Raw genomic sequence first — 24,766 nt, 5'->3', positions numbered from 1 at the left:
CTAATTATTGTCTATGTCGAGGCAATAAGGGAAATGATGTGATTGAAACGAAATTATATTGCAGTTGATCGCTCTGAAAAAAAAATATATGTGCGCCAACCATTCCGACGTTTAAGTCAGTACGCCGTTTAAGTTAGTAAATTGAAGAAAATGATAAATATAAAAAAATTATTTAAAATTCAAAAGTAGTTATGTAAGAATGTGTATAAAGAATTGCTTAGAATTTAAGAGTAGTTATGTAAGAATATGTATAAAGAATTGCTTAAAATTTAAGAGTAGTTATGTAACAATGTGTATCTTAGTTTTTACAATCATTAGCTAGACTAAGATCATTAGCTTTTATATTGGAACGCATCTCCTGAAAATCCAATTAGTACCGGCTAATTGATAGGAGATCTCGTATTTATTAGCCAATTGATAGGGAATCCCGTATTTATAGGCTAATTGATAGGATTTATCGGCTAATTGATAGGATTTGTTGGATTGAGCCTCCTATCGATATTTTTACGTGAAAACACGACATATTTAGAAGAGGTTTAGTCTTGATGAAGTATCGGATACTGCAGTATCCGAGTCTTTCTTCCAACAGATGAAACCACGTATCGACTTATCAAACTCTTGCAGTATCCGAGTCTTTCTTTCAACAGATGAAACCACGTATCGATTTATCAAACTCTTGCTACGTGACCCTGTTTTACCGTGATAATCTATAACTTTGAGCAATACTTTATTGTATCAAAAAATAAGAAAATTCTATGAAAATTCTAAAACCTTAAACATATGGAATGCATATGAAACCTACTATAATTTGACACTAAAGTTCCGTGTATCGTGAACGATACACTAATATTTGGATTTATTATATAATTTGGTTATTAGGAAATTAATTAAGAAAACTAGAAATTAAAGTTCTCCATCCCAAAACTCAAAGAGGGACTTGTAGGGGCCATCGTCTGTGACGTAAAAATGAGCTAGATTCCCTCTTCGTTGTGGAAGTTGATCTATCTTTTGCAAATCTTCCTGGCTTAGCTCCCACTCAAATATCTGCATGTTCTCTTTCATTCTTTCCTTGTTAAAGCTTTTCACAACAATACTAACTCCTTGCTCGTAAACCCATCTCAGACACACCTTCATTATCATGCATCAAATATTAACTCATTTTGTCAGAAATTTATGTATATCTACCTAGCTAGGCCTTTTGTTTTTCTAGCAATTACTCAATGCCTGCGGTGTTAAAGGCCTAAAGCCTAATCTTAGTTGCATAATGCACAGAGAACTAAACAAAATTGGAACAAAAAGTCATTTACAAAAATTTATTTCCCAAAGAAAAACACAATATTATTATATAAACTAATAATATGAGATTACCTGAGCCACAGTCTTTTCCCTGCCACTAGCAATCTCTTTCAGCGCATCACAATCTATGGGTCTACTGTTAAGTTCCCATGGAGTCCCTTTACTTCCCAATGCAGAGTATGCTGTTATATGGATACCCTTTTCCTCGCATAATTTCCTCAGCTGCTTCTGCTGCCAAAATACGTTCATCTCCACCTGCCCAAAACACAGCAACAGTACCAAGCACAATTACTGTACAAATTTCAAAATCCCAATTGCAAACATAAAACATTAAGACAAGACAAACGAGCCTCCCACTTGATTGACTGCCGGAGGAATTCTTGCAGTAGCAAGCAATTTCTCAATCTTCTTGCATGTAAAGTTGCTAACTCCTATTGATTTTGTAAGGCCAAGATTTTGGCACTCTTCCATGGCTTTCCAGACACCCTCAAAATCCATTACAAGAATGTCACCAGGTGCAAATGGCAATTGGGCTCCTGGCTTCAAACTCACTGGAACGTGAATTAGATACAAATCAAGGTACTCCAATCCAAGATTCCTGCATCCATTAATAAAACAAACACCGCAAATTAACAACAATTCAACTAGTTTAAACAAAGCGACTGTTCATCTCTGTACTTGAGAGTCTGTTGTAGAGCAGGAAGGACGAGGTGAGAGTGACAGTTGCTGCTGAAGAGCTTAGAGGTGACGAAAAGCTCATCGCGTGATTTGATTAAACCCCTTTGCAAAGCTTCAGCAATGGCATCGCCAAGAGGCTTCTCGGACTGGTAAAGAGCAGCTGTGTCAAAGTGTCTATAGCCAACTTCAATGGCATGGAGAACTGATTGTTTCACAGTTGCTTCATCCTCTCCAAATGGAAACTCAGCTGTGCCAAGGCCTATAAGAGGAATTTTTTGGCCCGTTGAGGCTAAGGATGCCAGTGGAATGCTCGCCATTAATTTTCCTTCTGTGGTAATTGTTGGTTCTTGGTATTATTATAGCCATGGAAAGTTAGACTGGCCTGCGCTTTTTGGCGTTTTCCCGTAAAGGTCGACAGCGATACATGGACATGTGGCGGAACATATTTCAAGTTCCAATATATTTTAGACATAAATATATTTAAAAAAATAATAATAAGAAAATAGTATCTAAAAAGGAAAAATATCTATTAATTGATAATATACCTAATCTAAAAACATTACTGGGCCACCAGCATGGCTTTGAAATTATATTAGACTAGTAAAGCCCAATCCAAGAAGGACAACGACAACGACAACGTGGACCTACACAACTAAAGCCCAAAAAGCTCCTATTATTTTATTTTTTTTCTTTAAATTCATTTCCTGTGAAAATTCACAAATTTTGAGAATTTCTTTTTCTATATTGTAGGACATTTCCACATCCAATAGAGATTTATAAGTGACAAATCATCTTTTCCTTGAGAATTTTTAGTGCAAATTCCAAAAATTAATTATGCTAAAAAAATTGTATAATTTATCTAAATGTAATTTATATTTTAATTTTAATAAAATTTAAAATATAAAAATTGACTTATTAATTTATTTTTTTAATTTTCACTAATAATAAAGTAAAGAAAAGATATAAAGGCATGAGGCCATTAAAAGAGAAAGTAATGATTAATTTTTCATACTTTATTTACTTTGAGCATAAGGAGTGGGGTTAAGCGTGTGGAAAGGCCATCATAAGGACCAAGGAGTTTCACTTCCAACTGTTTTAAAATTCTTTTCAAGATAACTTTGTTATCATAAAACGCTGCGTATCTTCTTCTTTATTCTCCAACGCTACCCAGGAATATTTGTCTCCTTTACTAGGTCAACTCTGCCAAAAAAAAAAACCCTTTTTTATCTAATAAAATTTTACAACATAGAGAGGAAATTAGGGGATTGGAGCTGACTGAGAAGAGAATGAAAATTACCAATCATCCGGATTCTGCATAAAAATCTAATTAGTGGGAAGTGATGCAAAAGGGTCGGCGTTGGCTCTTTGGCGTGCCATTGACGACACTGCATGGTCTTCCTGGTTCTTATCTCCTCTTCTCTTCTGCTCACCGCTAGCTTTTTCAACATCGAAAGTCACGCCTCATTTTACTCATTTTCTTTCTTTCTTTTTTCTTAATTAAAAAAAACCCATAAATTAAATTATCCCATAATTTATCGGTTACTATATAGTTTTTTTTTTTTTTTTTTTTGTCATTTGTAATAATAGCTTTTTTCTTGTTATTCCTGAAAAGAGTAAAAAAAAAAGTCTTCACTTTTGACTATACTATGAAAATGATTTTGGTTGTTTTTTTTTTTTCATAAGATCTTGGTAGGATTAGCTCATAATTATAAGTTTATGAACATGCATGGTCAAACTTTGAATTCAATTAATTTAAATTAATTTCTTTTTTGCATGTATCATTAGCTAGCCATCACAACATGAGTCTGATTTTATTTTTATTTAATTAATTATTTTTTTTAATGAAGAATGCACAAGTAATCTAATGAAAAGAATCATTTCACTTGTGAGGGATTACAAGTTAATTATCAAAGGATTAGACAGTCCAACTAAATTAATTTGAACTGACCCATGCGTGTGCATTTGCTTATTTCCTAGTTATTAATGTGAAATATGGTTAATTTCAAAAAATAATAATAATAAATTAATCTGTTGTAAATTATTAACAAAAATCTCTAAAATTTTTATCACCTTTTGAAAACAGGCACTTTAATCCAATACTATCATTAACTAAAATAAAACCTTTTTTTTTATTACAAATCAAAATATCTTGTACAACCATTGATAAAAATTAAGAGGAAGTATAATTCGTGACTTTATTAATTTTTTATTTTAAAATTTATATTTTAATTTATATTGTGATATTACACTATTAATTAATTTTTAAATGTTATTAAAAATATTAATATAAAAATTATATTATGAGATATTAATTTAATATAATTATTTAAAAAAATCATATATAATATGGACCCACCAAGATAATTATGAAAGATGAACACTAATAATAAACGTAATAATAACAAAAACTCAAAACATCTTTTCCTAACGGTCAAAAATGCAATCCTCAATAATCATGATAATAGAATAAAAGAGGTCTCTTTTTCTCCTCTACTGTAATTGGTGTGATAATAAGAAAAAAGCAGCAAGAGTTGATGAAGAAAGTTTTGATTTTTTTTTTTTCCAATCTTCTTTTTATGAAGTTGGAAGCATGCACTTACACGAAATATGGCCTGTTGGATCTCCCACTTACCCTAAATTTAAGATAAGTGTTTCGATTATATATATGATTGTTATATGATTAATTATCAAATATCAATAACATTTTTATGAAATATTTTTTTAAATATGGCCTGTTTATTTTATGACTGTAGAATTCAACACACTCTTCATATTTAAAACTACACCAAAAAAATTAACTCTTATAAAAAATATATTACTCTTATTCCAAATTGATATAAGATTCAATAAAATTTATTTTTAAAATTTTAACCATTCGTAACTTTATCCGATTTAAAAATATATTGTTACGGTTATAAAATTTAAGTATAAAGTAGTGGTTGGAAATTGTTGTAATATTTTTTAGTCAATCATAATAACTTGAAATCGATTATATATGTATGAATAAAAAATAAAATTATAATTATAATTTTATTTAATATAAAATAATTATTTATTAAAATATATTATTATATATAATAAAAATTATAAAAAAAGTTTATAAATTTTAAACTGTTATCAAACTGGTTCTATAATGATATTAAAGTAATAATTATAATTTAATGATTTCTTAGGTACTTCTTATAAGAGAATAAAGTTCGTTTAAAAATAAAAAAAAATAAAAGAAGCTATTAGAAAGGGAAAACTAAGTTGAGAACACCTTTGATGATGTTGTCCAAAATTTTGACTTCACTGTACATCTCGTTATCTATTTTTCTAATTTCTCATATAATACTTTCATCCTAAGATTTTTATCGTTAAATATATTTATGTTATAGGTAAATATATATATATTTATAATAAAGCGCAGCCGTCCGCACACAGTACGTCGAAAAATTGATTTGAAAATTGAATTACAGATTAATCTTCTCGTTAATGTTCTGTGAGGTAAGCTCTCTGCCATCTCGTTAGCGAAGTGGTATTTTCCCCTCTCACCCATGCTTTCATCAGAAACGACGCTGTATTACATATTTACCACTAAAAACAAATTCTGAAAGTACGTCTTTTACTTGTATAGTATAAAGTCAATCTCATATGAAAATAAATCTAATTAAAACTATTAAATTATAAGTAATTATATAATCGAAATTTATGTAAAATTAAATTAAATTTCATATAGCGAATATACGACTATGTAAGAAAATTCCTTCATAAAAATAATATGTTAGAAAAAAAGTTATATATTAATACTAAAAATTTAAATATTTATTATCGATTTAATATGATTTATTTTATATGAAAAAATTTAAATAAAATTCTTTCATTTCAAATAAAATTTTTTTTTTCTGCCAGGTCCCATCTGTAAGCTATTTTTTTTTTATTAAGGAGACACTGGAGATGATGGATCATGAAGGAAGTGAAGATGGTGGCGATGTTCTCTCTTACAATACCAGCTTAGATTAGGGTTGGGCTTGGGCTGGGTTTAATCTTTGTTCTGTATTAACCTATCTGAGCTGGGTTAGTTGTTGGTTCATGATATTTAAAATCTTTCATCCTTATATTTAGACCCGAGACTTTTTATCGATACAAACTTCATCTTTTGGTAAAAAAAAAAAAAAAAAAAAAAAATTCTGTATTGGCTTATATTATAAGGAAAATCTTGGAGGACAATGGGAGGAAGTGCCCTCATATAAATCCGCCTCTGCTAGCCAGAATGACCTCCAAGTAAGTAGACGAGTGGAATCAAACAACCTCAACCAAGTAAATACGTATAAAAAAACATTATACACGTTACATTTGTGTATATTTAAAAAAAAAAACAGAAATACTTATAAAAGAAATTATTAAAATTTAAAATATCTTTACAAATATAATTATAGCTAATAAGTAAATACGCAATCAAACCATCATAACTCTAAATGTTGAAGACATGATTTGATATCATATGAGATTTAATACAGAAATGAATTCAATATTACGTAAAAGGGAGTGGTCCCAAAATGCCAAAATTAAATTAAAACCAGCATTAAAGTAAAAACTTTAATTAACAGGATGGCTTAGAGCCAAATCAATGAAGAAGAAGGCTATGGGGGATGAACTGTACAATATATATATATATATATATATATAAGAAGCTGCTTCAGCTTTCTCATCAACAAAAGCAAATGGGTGGAGTGAAGCCATCATCACTTCCCACGAAAACTTTGCCATTTGCCCATAGCACCTCTTGATGTTGTTTCTTTTGTGGGTCTCTGTAGCTATAGCTAGGTCTTTTAACTTGTTAAAAAAATTTGGATATTAACATTCATAAAATGATGATATTTGATACGATATAATAATCGTCTAAAATAAATTTTGAGTTGTTATTTTAAAACTGAACCACATAATACGGATATAATAAATTAACACGCGATTGTAGAAATCTCACCTATAAAAATAAAAATTAATATATCCTAACGTTCGATTTTTCGTCAAAATCTATCCTCTTTTTGACCGGTCAAGTGTTAATAGAAAGTTATTTCCACTGCACTTATAGACGCGAGATTCCTTATCCACTAATTGGTATTAGTTGAATTTCTAAAAAATTTGATGATATAGAAATATTCTTATAATATAAAAATAAATGTACACAGAATTCAAGATACGCATCTTTATACATTCATTATAGACTAAAAATAATTTATTATATTTACCCATTTTACTAGTTGATTGACTTAAATATCGGAGAGGCTGCTTATAGACGCCAACCACTTCACATACCTTCCTTTACATATTAACTAATTACAATTTAACTCTATTTTCAATCATATTAATATTTAACTGTATAAATTGATGATTTTGATTTTTCTTCCTTCCATCACATTACAGTATTTAGGACACATCACAATAAGGTCTCTTTTTAAAAACAATGTTCTTTACAATAAGTTAAAATTAGTGCTAGATAACATATAAAATATACCCAATTTAAGATCATAGTATATATATAGTATTATAGTACTTTAACTTCACTATGCACGGTAGTCATCAACTAAGATGAAGAGATCTAGGTTTTCATTTAAAAGGGTTTAGAAGGGATTAGTGTGATCCAAGCACATGAGCACTCTAACACCCTAACTTTTAATATTCGGTTCCTTTAACTGTTTGAATGTCTATGTAAAATTTTAATCGGGCGTGCGACAATCGCCTTAACTTAATATATGTGATATGTGAGGAAAATCATATTAAATAAGCTAATTATTCATCGTTAATGAGTTAACTTAAAATTTTTTACAAAAGTACAATAATTTACTCGGCAAAAGTACTATAATTTACTAAAAAAAAAATATATCAAACATATCCTATATGGATGAATGTATACATAGCCAAGAGAATTATTGGGAGATTTTTTATTTTAAAAAAAAGGAAAAAAGAATTTTTTAATTAAGAAAATTGAATTTTTTTCATTTTTAAAAAATAATTATTAAAAAATAAACCAATTAAATTAAACCAAATGGGATAATGATTCAATTTTTTTTCAATAAAATGATTCAATTCAAATTAAAATAAAATAAACAAGTCATAATTTTACATAGGAGACGCAATCATTATGGTGTAGATGCGTAGCTGAATTCTAGTAATATGAAGTCACCTACGCAACACTACTGTATCTACCAAGGAAACATTCCTCACGCTTCACTGACAGACAGTCGCCCTCGGATCAAACACTGTCCAATTACTATTCTTCCCCCCCCCCCCCCCCCCCCTTCCTTCTCCATCTCTAAAAGCAGCCGATCTTAAGACAGACCTTGTCTGTGGGTCCCAAACACTTTTGACCAAAAATAAAATCAATCTCCTCTCTTTACTTTTCCTTTCCTCTTATGTACAGCTTTAGTCTTCGGACAAAACCGTATTCGTAAAGTATGTAACTAAAGAGTTTAATTTTATAAAATAAAAATTATTTAATTTTAAAAAATAAAAGGGTATTTTAATTGAGTTTAATCTAATCCTCAAACAAAACCGTTCCCTCCTTTTCCATTTTATAAAACACAATAGCAAAAAAAAAAAAAGAAAAAAAAAAAAGCAATTCCTTTTGGAAAAAGCTGTAGGCTCTTTGAAATCTTTGCAACATCAACAACAAATTCTCATCATATTCACCACTTCCTCTCTCTCTCTTTCTTTCCCTCACAGTTCTCTCTATTGCTTACTTCACTCTTTCTCCCAAGTGTCTGCTCCTCAAATCTTGTTTCTTCAATGGAAAACAGAGTCCAGCTTTTCCATAATCTTGTACTTGCATTTCTTCTCTTTACTGTAATAGCTTCACTCTCTGTAGCCGAACAAGGCGTTGGTACTTCGATTAAGACCGATGCTGCAGGCTTGCTTATGTTCAAGAAGATGATTCAGAAGGACCCAAATGGAGTTTTGTCTGGATGGCAGCTTGATAGGAGTCCCTGTGCCTGGTATGGAGTTGCTTGCTCTCAGGGAAGAGTCACTCAGCTTGATCTCAACGGGGCTAATCTTGTTGGGGTTATAGCTTTTGATCCTTTAGCTTCTCTCGATATGTTATATGCTCTGAAATTGTCTTCAAATCTTTTTACTGTAAATTCAACTTCTTTGCTTCGTCTCCCTTATGCACTGCAATTTCTTGAATTATCTTCTGCTGGACTTGTAGGTGTGGTTCCTGACAAATTTTTCTCCCAGAACCCGAATCTTGTTTATGTGAATCTTTCTCATAATAATTTAACAGGTTTCTTGCCTGGTGATCTCTTGTCCAATTCTGAAAAACTACAGTCCCTTGACCTTTCTTATAACAACTTTACGGGCTCAATTTCCGGTTTGAAAATTGAAAAATCTTGCAACTCCTTGTTGCAGCTTGATCTGTCTGGAAACCATTTAGTGGATTCAATTCCTCCCTCTCTTTCAAATTGCACAAATCTGAAGACTTTGAATTTTTCCTTCAATATGCTTACAGGAGAGATCCCAAGATCTTTTGGTGAACTCAGTGGCTTACAAAGATTGGATCTCTCCCATAACCATCTCACTGGGTGGATCCCTTCTGAGTTGGCAAATGCATGCAGTTCACTTCTAGAGTTGAAAATTTCTTTCAACAACTTTTCAGGCTCTATCCCTGTCTCCTTCTCTTCGTGTTCTTTGCTGCAATTTCTTGATTTGTCCAACAATAATATCTCAGGTCCTTTTCCAGATTCTATTCTTCAAGGCCTTAATTCATTGGAAAGATTGTTGTTAAGCTTCAACCTCATTTCTGGATCGTTTCCGGCTTCCATTTCATACTGCAAAAATTTGAGAATTGTGGATTTTAGTTCCAATAAATTTTCCGGTATCATCCCACCTGATATATGTCCAGGCGCAGCTTCTCTTGAGGAGCTGAGAATGCCAGATAATCTCATCACTGGAGAAATCCCTGCTCAATTATCGCAGTGTTCCAAGCTAAAAGCGCTTGATTTTAGCATAAACTACCTGAATGGTTCGATCCCACCTGAGCTTGGGAATCTTGAGAATCTTGAGCAGCTTATAGCCTGGTTTAATGGCTTGGAAGGGAGAATTCCACCAGAATTGGGGAAGTGCAGAAACTTGAAAGATCTCATTCTCAATAACAATCACCTTAGTGGTGAAATTCCAGTTGAATTATTCAGTTGCAGTAATCTTGAATGGATATCTCTCACAAGCAATCGGATCACAGGCAAAATCCCACAGGAATTTGGACTTCTCTCACGGTTAGCTGTTCTGCAGCTTGGAAATAACACCTTGAGTGGAGAGATACCAACAGAGCTTGGAAACTGCAGCAGCTTGGTTTGGTTAGACCTAGGCAGCAATAGGCTCACTGGGGAAATCCCGCCTCGACTCGGCCGGCAGCTTGGAGGAAAAGCATTGAGTGGAATCCCATCTGGGAACACTCTGGTGTTTGTAAGAAATGTGGGCAATTCCTGTCAAGGAGTCGGAGGTTTACTGGAATTTGCAGGTATCAGACCAGAAAGATTTATGCAGGTTCCAACACTGAAGACTTGTGATTTCGCAAGATTGTATACAGGACCAGTGCTAAGCCTTTTTACACAATACCAAACATTGGAGTATTTAGATCTTTCTTACAACGAGCTTCGAGGGAAGATCCCAGATGAAATGGGAGAAATGATGGCCTTGCAAGTTCTTGTGTTATCACACAATCAACTATCAGGAGAGATTCCTACATCACTTGGTCAGCTCAAGAATTTGGGAGTGTTTGATGCATCACATAACAGATTGCAAGGCGAAATCCCAGATTCATTCTCAAACTTGTCTTTCTTGGTCCAAATTGATCTGTCTTACAATGAATTAACAGGGGAAATTCCACAGAGAGGGCAGCTTAGTACTCTTCCGGCGACACAGTATTCACATAATCCTGGACTTTGTGGGGTCCCACTACCTGACTGCCACGGTGGGAATGGTCTAGCGACATCAACTCCAGCCATAGATGGTGGCAGAGGAGGGCAGAAGCCTGCAGCAGCAGCATCAGCTAATAGAATTGTTTTAGGAATCCTCATTTCGGTTGCTTCTCTATGCATTTTGATTGTGTGGGCAGTAGCAATGCGTGTGAAGCATAAGGAAGCAAAAGAAGTGAAGATGCTTAACAGCTTACAGGCATCCTATGCAGCCACAACATGGAAGATTGACAAAGAGAAGGAGCCGCTGAGCATAAACGTAGCTACTTTTCAGAGACAGCTAAGGAAGCTCAAATTCTCCCAACTCATTGAGGCCACCAATGGCTTCTCTCAAGCAAGTCTCATTGGCTATGGTGGGTTTGGCGAGGTATTCAAGGCCACATTGAAGGATGGATCCAGTGTTGCAATCAAGAAGCTCATAAGATTGAGCTGCCAAGGAGATAGAGAATTCATGGCCGAAATGGAAACTCTAGGGAAGATAAAGCACAGAAACCTTGTCCCTCTTCTTGGTTACTGCAAAGTTGGTGAAGAGCGACTGCTTGTGTATGAATTCATGGAATATGGAAGTCTGGATGAGACGCTCCATGGGAAACTAAGGACACGAGACAGGAGAATTCTAACATGGGATGAGAGGAAAAAGATTGCAAGAGGAGCAGCCAAGGGACTCTGTTTTTTACACCACAACTGCATCCCACACATAATTCACCGAGACATGAAATCAAGCAATGTACTTCTGGACCATGAATTGGAAGCAAGAGTTTCAGATTTTGGCATGGCGAGGCTCATAAACGCACTAGACACCCATCTGAGTGTAAGCACACTGGCTGGAACCCCTGGCTATGTCCCTCCTGAGTACTACCAAAGCTTCAGGTGCACAGCCAAAGGAGATGTGTATTCATTTGGGGTTGTTCTATTGGAAATCCTGACAGGAAAACGCCCAACAGACAGGGAGGATTTTGGAGACTCTAATTTGGTGGGTTGGGTGAAAATGAAGGTAAGTGAAGGGAAACAAATGGAAGTGATAGACTCTGAATTGCTCTCTGTCACTAAAGGAACTGATGAAGCTGAAGCAGAAGAAGTTAAAGAAATGGTCAGGTACTTGGAGATATCATTGCAGTGTGTGGATGATTTTCCTTCCAAGAGGCCAAATATGTTGCAAGTTGTGGCCTTGTTGAGAGAGCTGATGCCTGGATCAGCCAATGGAAGCAGCAATAGTGGTTGAAAAATGGGTATTTATTGCCTGTTAATTGCTCATGATTAGTGTGAGAAGATAAGTTTTCCAAGATTTTCAAGCCAAGTTTTCAAGAGCTCTTCTGTATCTAATTTGCAAATTTTCTTTTTCATTTTTGCTTTGTGGATTAGTGCCTAACAGTGAATCAAGCAATTCAGAACTGTAGCTGTGAACCATAAAAGACGTTTTTGGAGAAAATCAAGGCTACCATTTCAATAGCAGTAGGCTACATAAACTGGCTCTTTCCATGGAACATCAGCACTGTTTTATAATTTTTTTCTGAAATGTACATCCGAGTATTTTGATTATTCTCTTGTATATTTCTTAATCCACAATTCCTATATTTTTTTGTTATTTTTTTCTATTTTACAGATTTTTTTTTCAATATTAAGTATACAGATACTAACGTAAAATTCTAAGATTATTTTTCTCGATCGCAATATATCAATTTATCCATTAAATCAAACCAATCCGTGATTCCTTAAATTTCATTTCATCAAATTCAAGCAAGGGTTTCTTGATATCATCTTCGGATCCATGAAAACTATTAGTCTATATATATATATATATATATGTATTAAAATTTTATATAAAAATAGAAATTTATTAAATAAGGCTCTGTTTGGTTTTAGTGGAAAGAAGAGCCACTGGTACATGCCTGATCCATGGATTTACCAAGCCACTCACATCGCATTCCAACACCATACTTGAATTGGGCTTTGATTGAGGTTGCGCAGATGAAATGATTAATTATTCAAATGATGTGAAGTTTTGCAAATAATAAATCACATCTAAAATTGAATTACAAATTTCTGAACAACGAAAAATTCCTGCTTTTTTTTTATATTGTAATATTTATCAAATATTATTAAACTATAATTAAGCAAAAAATTTAACATATTAACCACCAATATAAGATTAAAAATAAAAGACATTTTTTAAAATTACAAATTTATTATGATTTTTTGCTCACTTTATATTCATTTTTTAAAAAAAAACCTTTATGATCATTTTTAAAATTTTCAATAATAAAGGAAAATTATTTTTTTTATATTTTTTATTTATCTTTTACAGAAAAATTATAATTTCATTTACATTAAAATTTTACATTAATATCTTTTATTATTTTCTTTACTTTCCTTTTAAATAAGGAAAAAAATATAACACTCTTTTTCTCAAACTACTTTAATAAATACTTTTTTATTTTAATTAAAATATAAATTTTTTATTTTTAAAAGTATAAAGGTTTTATTATTAAAGTCGTCAATTATTAATGAAATATAATAATTTTAAAATTTAAACTAAATTTTCTATTTTGTAAAAATAAATAAATAGAGAAATGTATAAAATATGTTTTTATTATTTTCTTTTTTTTTTATTTATCTTAATAATAATAATGAAATTTATTTTGCTTACAAAATATTGAAAATTAAAAAATTATAACAAATTTACAATTTTTAGAAAATAGCAAAAAAAAAATTAAATTTTACACTTTTTGTGCTACACTTTTATTTTTGTTAACAATTGTACCATATCATGAATAGAGTGATTAACTTAATCTTTTACAAAACTTAAGAAATTTTCTAAAAGCACTTAATCATTTTCTTTTTTTTTTTTTCATCTCCTCATTTTCTCTCATTTCCCTTTATTTTATCTCATTTTATTTTTTTCTTTCTTAATTATTTATCTTTTCTCTAATCTCTCATCTTTTTCATTATTTTATTTTCTTCTCATCTTACTTTCTTTCATTTTTCTTACTTTTTCTCTCATTTTTTTTATATTCTCTTTTTTTCACATATTTCTAATTTTTATTTATCTCATTTTCTTCCATTTTTTATTTAAATTTTCCTTATTTAATTTTATCATAATTAATTACCATAAAATTTAATAATTTTAAATAATAAAATCAATATTTAATAGAAAATATAATAAAAAATTGATATTTTAACAAATTCTTTTATATTTTTTTATAAATTAGAAACAAATTAGTTATCAATAAATATAAAATTCATCGATAAAATTTAGAAACAAACTTAATATTGGATAATTTTTTACGTTAATCAGTAACTGATTTTAAATTTATTATTAAAATTCGCAAGTTATCCATTATAAAATTAGTCATAGACTACAAATCCCTTAATACAAAATTAATAATGAGGTTCATAATTACATATTTAAAATTCATTACTAAAATCCATTTCAAAAAAAAAAATCATTACTAAAATGTTGATAAAATCCTTAGTAACGAATTTTTATTAAATTATTAATGAAGAGAAAAATTTATTGGTAATAAGGAAAATTCTTGTTGCTTTTCTGCTACAAGAATGGAGATTGGAATGATAACTCCAACACCCAGATCGTCTGGAAAAATGTGTTTAATGAAATTTATATAATTTAGCTTAAAAATTATTATTTAGTTAATTATTTTAAATTTCATAAAAAAATTATTTGAGTCAATTTGAATTGAATTATTATAATTGGTACTTAAATTAAAAAAATAATTGTATAGGGTTAACAGGCGACAAGCAAAAGACTATTTATAAAACAAGATGAAACCGCTCAAAATATTAGCAATCAGAATATTTGAGTGTCAAATAATTGTATTCGATTCTAATTTAGTAATTATTGTTATAATTGATATTTAAATTAAAAAAATAATTGTATAAAGTTAACAGGCCGCAAGCAAATGAATATTTGTGAAACGAGATAAAACCGCTCGAAATACTAGCGAATCACAATATTTAAATGTCGGAAGTGTATTCGATTCTGATTTGCTAATTATATTCGATGAAATCATTCGAAACACTAACGAATCAAATTGCTTGTCTATTTATAGAATGAGATGAAACACTAATGAATCAAATTGTTTGTCTATTTATAGAACGAGATGTAACTGCTCGAAACGCTAGCGAACCACAATATTTGAATGTCGGATAATTATATTCGATTTTGATTTAGCAATTATATTTGATGGAAGAGACTAACGAATCATACTTTTGAGTATCCAAATTCTGCCATAGCAATTGTAATACCCGGCTAGAGTCCGGTATCAGAATTCTACTTTCCGGTGGAATCCAGAATGTCGGAATCCGCTAGAGTGGGTTCTATGTTTACAGACATAGTGCATGCAGGTCGAGTTTGGTAAGTCAGTGGATGGTTGTTTTCAAATTTTATATTTATTTTGGCTCATGTATAGGATTTATCAGGTACACAAAGTTCATTTTTGACTTGCTACGGGTTCGACGGCCTTAAGCCGACCTAGATCCTAGTGCCAGTGGCAATCCGATTGTCGGATCGTTACAGTAATTATATCTAAGTAAAATTGTGCTGGATTGTTACAATAATAAAGACAAAAATCTTGTTTGTTTGCGTACGCAATTAACGAAGTCATCAGCAGAATCCAAATTAGCAGGCTCCGCGAAGAGTGATGTCCTGAGTTTGAAAGGAATTGGAGGATAAGCCCATCTGAAACTGGACAAATATTATACCTTAAAATTTTCTTAAAAAATAATATCACTTCATTTCAACGAAATTGCCACATTCAATCCATTTGGATTATTTTTGTGTAACTATCAGTAATGTGAACATTGACAAGTTTACTATGGGAAATTAAATACGAGGAATTGAGTGATTCATCATTGTTTATATCGAGAAGTTTATAGGTATTTTCGAATGTTATGTTCCAATTCATTGATTGGTTAATTACTTAAATTATTATTATCATTAGTCTTCTATTCCCATGTATAAGAAGAAGCAAAAGCAAAGGATAATGCAACATTCGAAAATAAACAACGATGTCTGAACCAGAGGGTTCTAAAAAGGCCTTACTGCCAATAGCAGCACTTATTCTGAGAGTTCTTACAATGATTTTGCTGTTGGTTTCTCTTATTATTCTTGTAACCGATTCTGCCACTTTCAAGCCTGTTTTATCATCAGACGATGTCACAATTCGCCTGAAGTACATCTACTCCTACAGGTAATTTCTCTATAAATTCACATTTCTTCTCTCTTTAAAAATTAATATTGTAATGCAAGCGATTGAGATGAGTAATGTTTGACGTCACAGACAACTGGGATTGGCTGCAGGTACATGCTAGCCACTGAAGTGCTTGGATTGGCATACACGTTTTTGCGATTACCCTTTTCAATCCTCTACATGATCACAGGGAAACGCCTGATAGACGTTGTTGGCCTAAGCTACTTCAACCTTTTCAGTGACAAGGTAGGTTAAATTTTCTACATATGCTTATTATCTAAATCTACGTCAAAGGAGAAGTAGACAAGTGTTTGATGAAAATGCATGCATGTACATGCAGGTGATATTATCACTACTGGCCAGTGGAGTTGGTGCAGGATTTGGGGCAACTTACGATCTTAAGAAGAACCTTGACGATCTGGATGATATACTTCAAAGACAAGGCTACACAATTATTGCTAATATCCGATCAGAGCTCGACGATTTCTTCAACATGGGATATGTCTCTGCCACTCTCCTTCTCTTGGGTTTCCTTTTCTTTGGAGTTTCCTCTTTCATTTCATCTCTGGCCCTTTCCAACACAGCCCAAAACTAGATAAATTTGAAAAATATAGATGTTCTATTCTCTTTTTTAAAATTTCCTGTTACTAATTATTTATTTACTTTTCCTTTTATGTGTTAAGAAAAGTCATTTAACTTTCAAAATTATGGAGAAATTAAATGTCTATTTTATAATGCTTAGAGTTATGTAATTATAATTAATTTGACCAAATATGTAACTTTTCCAATTCAATTTCCTTTTTTTTTCTTTTTTAATCAAAGAAAATAAAAAATGAGATACTAAATATTAAATATTTTATGATATTAATTAGGATATGGTGGAAAATAAATATTTAACAAATGAAAAGAAATAGTAACCATTGATTTGATATTGTATCAAGGGCAGGAATAGGAGATGGGTTTCCTAGGAAAAGTGAAGAAGAAAAAAGAGGAAGGGTAGGGTTAGAGTGTGAGTCCCTTTCCTATCTCCTTCCCCACTCTTTCATTCCACGTGGATTTGATTTTCTGTGCTTTCAATGAAGATTAGGACGTCTCCATTTTTTTTTTCCTACATTTTCAGAGTTTATCGTTGCAACAACACACTTTACATCATTGTTTTTCTGATTGATAATGGTTAAATTAAATTATTTAATAATATGAGAAAAAATTTATAATAATTAATTTTTAATTAACTTAAATAATTTATCTGTATTTTTTTTTTTTTTGTTCAAGGGAGCATCCCTTGGCTAAACGAGAAAGATAGTGCCTTAGTGGGGAAAAAGTGAAGAGGGAAGTGAAAATCCGACCCTGAATGAACATCAAAATAACGAAATTGCCATCCACAGAAATCCGGCGAGCGGACAAAAAAAGGAAGCTGCATTAAAAGGTGGGGAAAGCGCAGCACGTGGTCCCAATAAAGGAAACGATATTTGGAGAAAGAAAGAAAGAAAGAAAGAAAGAAAATTCCCAAAGCCCTTTTGATGGATTTCTTGCCTCTTCAGTTCTCATTTTGGTGCACAACCACCATCTAATAAACAAGAAATTATAAATCCAATTATCTTTTATCATTAACCATTACAAAGAGAGTGTTAAAACTCAGAGTCATCGAGAATTGACTCTCTGCATTAATGAAATTGAAAAGGGTACTGTGCCCTTCTCCTCTCTTTTCTCATCCTGCAGATTCTGATAAAGTTTGTGTTATGTGTGTGAGGAGAGAGAGAGAGAGAGAGTTGATATATCAGTTTTTGTGTGTTGTTTATGCGTTGAGAGGGACGAGTGCCTGTCGCTAACCATTTCAACTATGGCACTGAAATCCATGGCGTTTTTATAAGCATTTAAAGGAGACACAAATGCAATGAAAATGACATTCCCTTTCGCTTCTCTCTCTCTCTCTCTCTCATTGATTTGGATTTGAATGGTTCTTCCAATTTTATAGCTAAATGGTCCCATGGCTATAATATCTCTTCATCTAATTAACCCAAAATATATCACTCCATAGATAAGAATTTCAATCCATTTGTCATGCATATTTTGAAAGGCTCCTGCTCCTCCATGCTGACTTCTCTACATGCATGCCTTAGTTCAACTAATCGATTTTTTTTTTTTTTTAAATCTCTACAGCTAAATTCAAAGCTGTATGTGAATTGTAGGCAGCCTCATTGATATATATTTTTGAAGTCAGCTCTCACCCTCTCTGTCTCTCATGATTACACTTTTCTGTTTACACAATTACAATCCATATCATAGCCTAAATTTCAAGCAAAAATATATTCAAATTTAACAACGGTCATCTGCCCAATCACGATCTATCGATAAGTGAAAAAATTATTGCAGGATCAACCCACAAAAGCATTTCATATATGGAAGTTATCATCATGTTGTTCTGCTAGGTTTTGATTTATTTTCTTTCACTTTCCTGGAAAAAGAAATGGCACTAATCATGTCAGCACTAGTAATTTATATCTTGTAATAAAAGTTCTTGAGGGACTAGTGATTAAAGAGGAAACTCAAATCTGTCCATCGTGGTAAAGCAAAAGAAACATATTAAAAAAACCACTTTATAAGCTTGTTATGTACTAAGAAAGATATTATTAGATGCTGCTGTCTCTCATTAAAAAAAGCTGTTTTGACTGAATTATTATATATTGTCTGATCAGTAATTGAGTGTGGTTTCAGTTCTCTTTCCCGGGAATCTTCATGCAAATAATGCACCACAGATACTGCTATGAGAACCCATCATGCTGCCTATTTTCTTTAAAAACAAATCAGGAGATCTAGAGATCTCGTTATTACTATTATTAAATGATATATTTCTTTAAATAAGTACAAGAGCCGTTGCATTACTCCAAAATGATCAATTAACATCACAACAATGGTTAAAACAACTATTTGATATGGCCAGAGCAAATTTAAATCGACAACCAAAAACCAAATCAAAAGCGCAAAGGTTTTTTTTGCCTAAATATATGGCTTCCGATATGTTTAAGCTCTAACCTAGCTGCATGATGATGAAAGTTATGGGATTTTACTATATTACTCTCCTTCCCCTTCAGTTGTTGCTGAGGACATGTAACTCATGGCAAGTGAGGTCTCATCTGCCGGTGCAGCTACCACCGTTGAATGGAATTGTTGCTTGCATGTTTGGCAAGTGATTTGCATGATGGTAGAACTGATCTTCTTCGTAGCTTGATCTCTTAAAGCTTGAGCTTTTTCAACTTCAGTTTGTGCTTGTTGCCTTATCCTCTTTGCATTTGCGAATTCCAGTTCAGCTATCTCGAGTTGCCTCTTGGCTTGTTGTCTAGCCTCTTCAGCATAAGCCTTTTCAGCCATAGCTAATCTCAGCTGCTCATTTGCAAATTCTTTCATTTTTTCAGCTTCCGCAGTAGGATCACCAGCACTTTTATCTCTACTTGATTTCAAACTAGCCTGCTGGCTTGATTCATTCTCTTCGCTGCGGCCACTTGACCCTATTGAGAGCTTCAAATTTGTAGGGTAACGATCATCTGGATTTTGTGATAAGCGAGGAATAATGGATGATGGCAGGAGTTGAAGTTCAAGATTGTGCTCTTGCTGACTAGAAGTTGAAGCATCATATCTATCAGATGATGAATATAAGAATACAGGTTCAGAAGGTTTTGGTATTGGCAATCCTGGTAATAGGGCGATGCTAAAATTGGCGTCACTTGAAGGGCTTGTGCTTGACGCAGTCCTAGAAGAGCATGCCGGCTGCAATGCCTGAAGCTCAGGTTGGCTTCTTCTTACTGTGCAAGAGTCTTGGTGTTCGATGAAACTTTCCACCCTGAAAAGGCAAGAAATGGAATGATTCAAACAAGGGATATTTAATACTGTTATTATTGTTAGATTAAGTGAGTAAACGATGGATTCATGGTGTTTTTCAATAATCAAAATTGGCAATTAATACAGCCAAGTCGAGGATCCAAAAAATTAAGGTTTCGGCTCGTGTAGGGTTGCCAAGAAACAAACGTATTATAATATATAATATTGATTAAGGATCTGTGCAATGGATTTATATGACTAGGTTTCCTATATTAAATATGAATTTTCTTATAAAAAAAAAAGAAGAAGAAAGCTAGAGATGGGGTCTGTGTATGCAAAAATAACTGTTTGTTTTTTATGACATGGGTAATTGGAAATTGCATATATTTAGCCAGTGGAAACTCTTTCTGGCATTAGAGGTGCACTGCCCATAAACCTCCATTGGTTAACCTGGATCACATACACGGGCAAGCATGAATTCGTCATCCACCAACGGAAATGGTTGTTAGGTTTCAAATATCGATCTAAATTCCTTTTTTTCTTAATGAAAAATGAGTTTGAGCTTGAATTTACTATGTGGGATCACTGAGCGAGGAGAAGAAGAAAAACAGAAAATTAAAGTGAAAATCCTTGAAAACGAGCAAGCTTTCATGGGGATTTAGGGTTTGCTGAGAATCTATTCAATTAAAGTATATTAGAAATTATTTACCTGGAAAAGACACGGCCACAGTCACAAGAGTGGCCTCTTGTGCCACAAGTCTTGAGATGAGCTTTGAAATCAGATTGGACTGCATAACCTTTAGAACATTTCTCACAAACCCACTGCTTGTGGTTGCTATGTTTCCTTCTAAAGTGCTTCTTTATCCCAACAAGATCACCTAAAGCATGGCAAGGGTCATGGTGCAAGCAGCTTGGCTCTGGGCATACATAAACCCTCTTCTTCACATCTTGTGTCTCCCTCTTCAACAACTTCCATGGCACTTTGTGTCTTCTCCTATGCATTTGTAAGTTCTGGTCTCTTTGAAATCCTTGGTTACAGATCTCACAAACATATCTATCTGATTCCAGCAAGGTCCTGGGCGATAGAGAAACAACCTCTGCATCTGGATCTATATCAACCACAGAAAAAGGTCAAAAAAAAAAATCAAAGAAGAGAATAATTAAAAGGAATAAGTGGGGTAATTTTGAGTATAGTACCAGGGGTTCCTGCAGGTTTTCTTTTCCTTTTGTTGGTGACGGCCCCATTATCGAAGGCAGGGATGGGATCAGAAGAAGGAGATGGAAGGCTTGAAGTGGTGTTGTCAAGCATGGAGACTATATGCTGTTATTGGTGAAGTGAAAGAAAATCAGTCTTTAGCTGTACAGTGGTGAAAGAAGTTTTTGGTGTAGTGGGGTTTTCAGCTTTACTGAAAGAAAGAAATGGGTAGAGAGAGAGAGAGAGAGAGAGAGAGAAAGAAAAGCTCTTGCTTTCTGCTGCAATCAACTTTCTTTAAGCTTTTAAGCTTTTTAGCTTTTATAATTGGCCATGGGCTTTCTTGGCTTTGTTGTTTCATTGACCCCCACCACCTTCAGCTGATGCAGGCAACCGCAGAGTCTCGTGTATATAAAGCTCTTTCTCTACAGTCTCTATGAGAGAGAGAGAGAGAGAGAGACCCAATCCCAATTACTTGAAACTTTGAGCCCACACGCACTGAGCATTTGGACAGAAACAAAAAAACATCCTCTCCACAACAAAACAAACAGTCATTATTCATATCACACTGTAATTTGCATGAATAGATGCAACCCACACTCCCCTCACGTGACCTCACATCACCTTTTCTTCTTCCCTTCTCCCTACCACCTGGGTAAAAAATGTTGAATCAGTTTTACCTAATCCGTGTCCGAATAAAAATCTCGAGTTTTAACCTTATTCGATATAAAAAAAATTAAAATATTTCATATATGTGCATGGTTTTAAAATTATATATAGAAATATATATAAAATTTCAAATTCAAATATTATAACATATTAGAATATAGCCCAATAATTATTCGACTCTCATCCCTACCCTGTACTGAAAAAATTATAACATTTCAGATCAGACTAAAGTGTTCATATTTTTCAAAATAGGTAGACGTAAGAGACATCCAGCCTCTTTCAACAGGGTCTGCTTGTAATGATTTTATACAATAAGGGATCTTTTAATCCTTCCTAATTATAATAAAAGGTTAAATTATATTTTATTTTATCATTAACAATTTTTAAGTAATTAAAAATCCATCTTATAAATAAAAAAAAATATTATAAATAAACAGATTTGATCTTATTTTCAGAATATATAAACGAAAATAGATAACATGAAGACCCATTAATAATTTAGACATATGAAACTGGCATATATGATGAGCATTTCTGAAGCTGTAAGAGAAGATCATTTACATGGGGGTGTGTGTGTAGGGAAATTAATGGGGCCAACCAAGACTGCTACAATAACTCTATTTCGATCTTTGGAAGCAGCTGGCCTCCTCCTTAAGATTCAGAAAGTATATGAATTACATGTTTGAATTCTTTGTAAGTGATCGATTGAAACAAGTACAATACATAGAGTCAAGTACATGGTTATTGCTCAAGATTTGAGTGAAAAATTTTTGAATTTCATTCCTACCTTCTTCAATATATACTTGTCATAGAAACTTAGATTTCAAAAGTGAAGACTTTGCTTACAAGCTTTTCCCTTTTCACTTTTTCTAACTCTTTCCCTTCTTCTTGAGAGTTGGTGAGAAAATGGGGTGAGTTTAGTGAAACATGGGAAAAAAGAAGAAGAAGACAAGAATTTTTTTTTTTTTTTTAAAAAAAACATATATTAATTATTCCATGAGAGAGAGAAAAGGATGATTGAATAGAATAATGATGAAAAGAATGTGGAGATGCGTATACACTAGTTGGTTGAGTTGGAAAGTGAGAAGAAGATGGATTCTCAAGACATGCTGGATCTCAAAAACCAAGTAGATTAGATAGCAATCATCCTTCCCAACTGTCCAGGACTCCAAATCTAATCATCATCTTTTGCTTAATCTAATTAATTAATTATATTCTTGACTTTTGGCAAAAGCTTAATGCCTTGATTTCAGAATAACTTCACTTCTTTACTCTTGGGAAACTCATAATAAGCTACAGTGTGACATACCACATTATTAATCTTAAGAAGCATGTAACTATAGGGAAAATCAAGGTGGTAGACTGGACACGTGGTACACTGGTTCCTGAATGTGCACAGGATGCAATTATGCATGGTGCTTGTTTCTGATTGCATATCTTAGAGTTCGTTGTCCAATTGTTAAGCGTTGTCTTCCAATCCAAATACTATAATAAATAAGAGTTATATCCAATTTGTATCTCGTCTCTGCGCATCTCCTCATAGAGTTAGACTCTTGATCTTTGGCCACCATTGCATGTAATTCCTCCTATCCCCATCATCTCACCACACATTGAATGCTTCATAATTGGCTCTGTCTTCCTTGTTTAACATGTTTGGTTTCATGTAATAAATTTCATTTGGTGTTCACACTTTCTAGCTGAAGAAGAATGAGATATGACGAAGGAAAATAATGAAACTTATCAATAAAAGCCTAAAATGTTCTGTGTTTGAAACCTGATAGAAAAAAGAAAAGAAAAGAAAATCTGAACATTAAAAGAACGTTTTGAAGCTGAACCAAATTGAGAAATGGCAAAAATTTCCCATCAACTCTAGGGTAAGGTGAAATTACCATTTCTATATAACTTTATTTGAAGCATTGTAGAAAATGTAAAAAACAAGACATGTTATGCAAATCTTAAGAAAGATTTCCAAAACAAAGTAGTAGCTAGAGTTAATTCCCAAATGATATAATTCCAAGTACTTGTATTCCAAACATGACAATGTATTTGAAAGTTCAAAAGATGTATCATTGAAGCTAAACAAAAGACAAGGAAAAAAAAATAGCAATGTAAAATTAAAAAAAAGAAAAGCAGATAATAAGTGTCCCTCAATAATTTCATGATGGCAACTAATGGCCCTCTGATATATATTACACTGAAACCTGAAGCCTTTGTCTGGTTTAGGTTTGTTTGCATCCAAAGAAAAGAAAACCATAGTAGGAATCTATAAATAGAGAGTAAGAAAAAGAAAATCAAAACTTCAAGAGAGTGGGAAAAAAAAACAAGAGAGATAAGGACCCTATGGCATATATACATCTCTCTCAAACACAATTTCACTTACTTTTCAGGCATAGAGAAGATTTGTTTGTTTGTTTGTTTCATGTTGTTTGTTTTCTCTTACCTTCATGGAACTTTCATTTTTGTTTTCTATAGATTTTTGTGGTTTTCTTTTTGTACATGGCAAGTGAAATGAGAAAGAAAGAAAGAGAGAAAAATTTTACACTGACAAGTCACTTGGTGGGTTCTGTCAGATGTCTGAAAAGCCAACATGCCCTAACGTAATTATTAAATTAAACAACGAAGAGAAAGTTACCCACAACCACAAGAATAAAAATGAGAAAAAAAAATTAAATAAATAAAAAAGACAAAAAAAAAATTGCTGGGAATCGAGGTAACTGAGTTCAAAGAAAGTGAATAAAGTACAGTTTGAAAGTTTGGTCCATTGTCCGAGAGACAAATATACCCTAAAATATTAAGAGTCTCTTCTCAGTTAGGATAAAAAAATTGCAAAGCTAATAATTAAAATCTGATGAGAGATACCCATTTAACCATAGGGCAATTTGATGAATGGCTGGCCTTTCCTTTTCTTTCTCGGAAAAAGATCCATTTTCCATGATTCGAATCCACCATTTTCATTG

General features: G+C 32.6%; 4 protein-coding genes across 4 annotated transcripts; 2 read left to right on the top strand and 2 right to left on the bottom strand.

The window, feature by feature from the left end:
- Positions 1-703: 703 nt before the first annotated feature.
- Positions 704-2,298, bottom strand: LOC110604767 (non-functional NADPH-dependent codeinone reductase 2). Its single transcript, XM_021743060.2, has 4 exons — positions 1,975-2,298; positions 1,654-1,894; positions 1,369-1,551; positions 704-1,128 (listed from the first exon to the last, which is right to left on the bottom strand). The coding sequence occupies exons 1-4, from the start codon at positions 2,289-2,291 to the stop codon at positions 904-906; spliced, it is 966 nt and encodes a 321-aa protein (XP_021598752.1). The 5' UTR covers positions 2,292-2,298; the 3' UTR covers positions 704-903.
- A 6,258-nt stretch (positions 2,299-8,556) lies between these two features.
- Positions 8,557-12,510, top strand: LOC110604595 (serine/threonine-protein kinase BRI1-like 2). Its single transcript, XM_021742832.2, has one exon. It carries the CDS (start codon positions 8,743-8,745, stop codon positions 12,145-12,147), a length of 3,405 nt encoding a protein of 1,134 aa, XP_021598524.1. The 5' UTR covers positions 8,557-8,742; the 3' UTR covers positions 12,148-12,510.
- A 3,407-nt stretch (positions 12,511-15,917) lies between these two features.
- On the top strand, positions 15,918-16,886 carry LOC110604402 (CASP-like protein 4D1). The gene is made up of 3 exons (XM_021742556.2): positions 15,918-16,132; positions 16,243-16,378; positions 16,473-16,886. Exons 1-3 carry the CDS (start codon positions 15,951-15,953, stop codon positions 16,725-16,727), a joined length of 573 nt encoding a protein of 190 aa, XP_021598248.1. The 5' UTR covers positions 15,918-15,950; the 3' UTR covers positions 16,728-16,886.
- Positions 16,887-18,981: 2,095 nt separating this feature from the next.
- On the bottom strand, positions 18,982-21,538 carry LOC110604519 (zinc finger protein SHOOT GRAVITROPISM 5-like). Its single transcript, XM_043952250.1, has 3 exons — positions 21,146-21,538; positions 20,658-21,057; positions 18,982-19,970 (listed from the first exon to the last, which is right to left on the bottom strand). Exons 1-3 carry the CDS (start codon positions 21,255-21,257, stop codon positions 19,205-19,207), a joined length of 1,278 nt encoding a protein of 425 aa, XP_043808185.1. The 5' UTR covers positions 21,258-21,538; the 3' UTR covers positions 18,982-19,204.
- Between the last annotated feature and the right edge of the window lie 3,228 nt (positions 21,539-24,766).

Source organism: Manihot esculenta, chromosome 17, assembly GCF_001659605.2.
Source record: "Manihot esculenta cultivar AM560-2 chromosome 17, M.esculenta_v8, whole genome shotgun sequence".
In the NCBI taxonomy this organism is placed as follows: domain Eukaryota; kingdom Viridiplantae; phylum Streptophyta; class Magnoliopsida; order Malpighiales; family Euphorbiaceae; genus Manihot; species Manihot esculenta.
The sequence above is the reverse complement of the archived record's forward strand: the minus strand, read 5'-3'. Positions and strand labels throughout refer to the sequence as shown.

What these genes read in the sequence shown, in the direction of transcription:
- LOC110604519 (XM_043952250.1), bottom strand. Translation starts at nt 21,257, where the DNA reads ATGCTTGACAACACCACTTCAAGCCTTCCATCTCCTTCTTCTGATCCC. An exon ending in AAAACCTGCAGGAACCCCTG is followed by an intron (nt 21,058 to 21,145) that starts GTACTATACTCA and finishes TGGTTGATATAG; the next exon opens with ATCCAGATGCAGAGGTTGTT. An exon ending in TGTGGCCGTGTCTTTTCCAG is followed by an intron (nt 19,971 to 20,657) that starts GTAAATAATTTC and finishes TTGCCTTTTCAG; the next exon opens with GGTGGAAAGTTTCATCGAAC.
- LOC110604767 (XM_021743060.2), bottom strand. Translation starts at nt 2,291, where the DNA reads ATGGCGAGCATTCCACTGGCATCCTTAGCCTCAACGGGCCAAAAAATT. An exon ending in GCTCTACAACAGACTCTCAA is followed by an intron (nt 1,895 to 1,974) that starts GTACAGAGATGA and finishes TAATGGATGCAG; the next exon opens with GAATCTTGGATTGGAGTACC. An exon ending in TTCCTCCGGCAGTCAATCAA is followed by an intron (nt 1,552 to 1,653) that starts GTGGGAGGCTCG and finishes TGTTTTGGGCAG; the next exon opens with GTGGAGATGAACGTATTTTG.
- LOC110604595 (XM_021742832.2), top strand. Translation starts at nt 8,743, where the DNA reads ATGGAAAACAGAGTCCAGCTTTTCCATAATCTTGTACTTGCATTTCTT.
- LOC110604402 (XM_021742556.2), top strand. Translation starts at nt 15,951, where the DNA reads ATGTCTGAACCAGAGGGTTCTAAAAAGGCCTTACTGCCAATAGCAGCA. An exon ending in AAGTACATCTACTCCTACAG is followed by an intron (nt 16,133 to 16,242) that starts GTAATTTCTCTA and finishes GATTGGCTGCAG; the next exon opens with GTACATGCTAGCCACTGAAG. An exon ending in TCAACCTTTTCAGTGACAAG is followed by an intron (nt 16,379 to 16,472) that starts GTAGGTTAAATT and finishes ATGTACATGCAG; the next exon opens with GTGATATTATCACTACTGGC.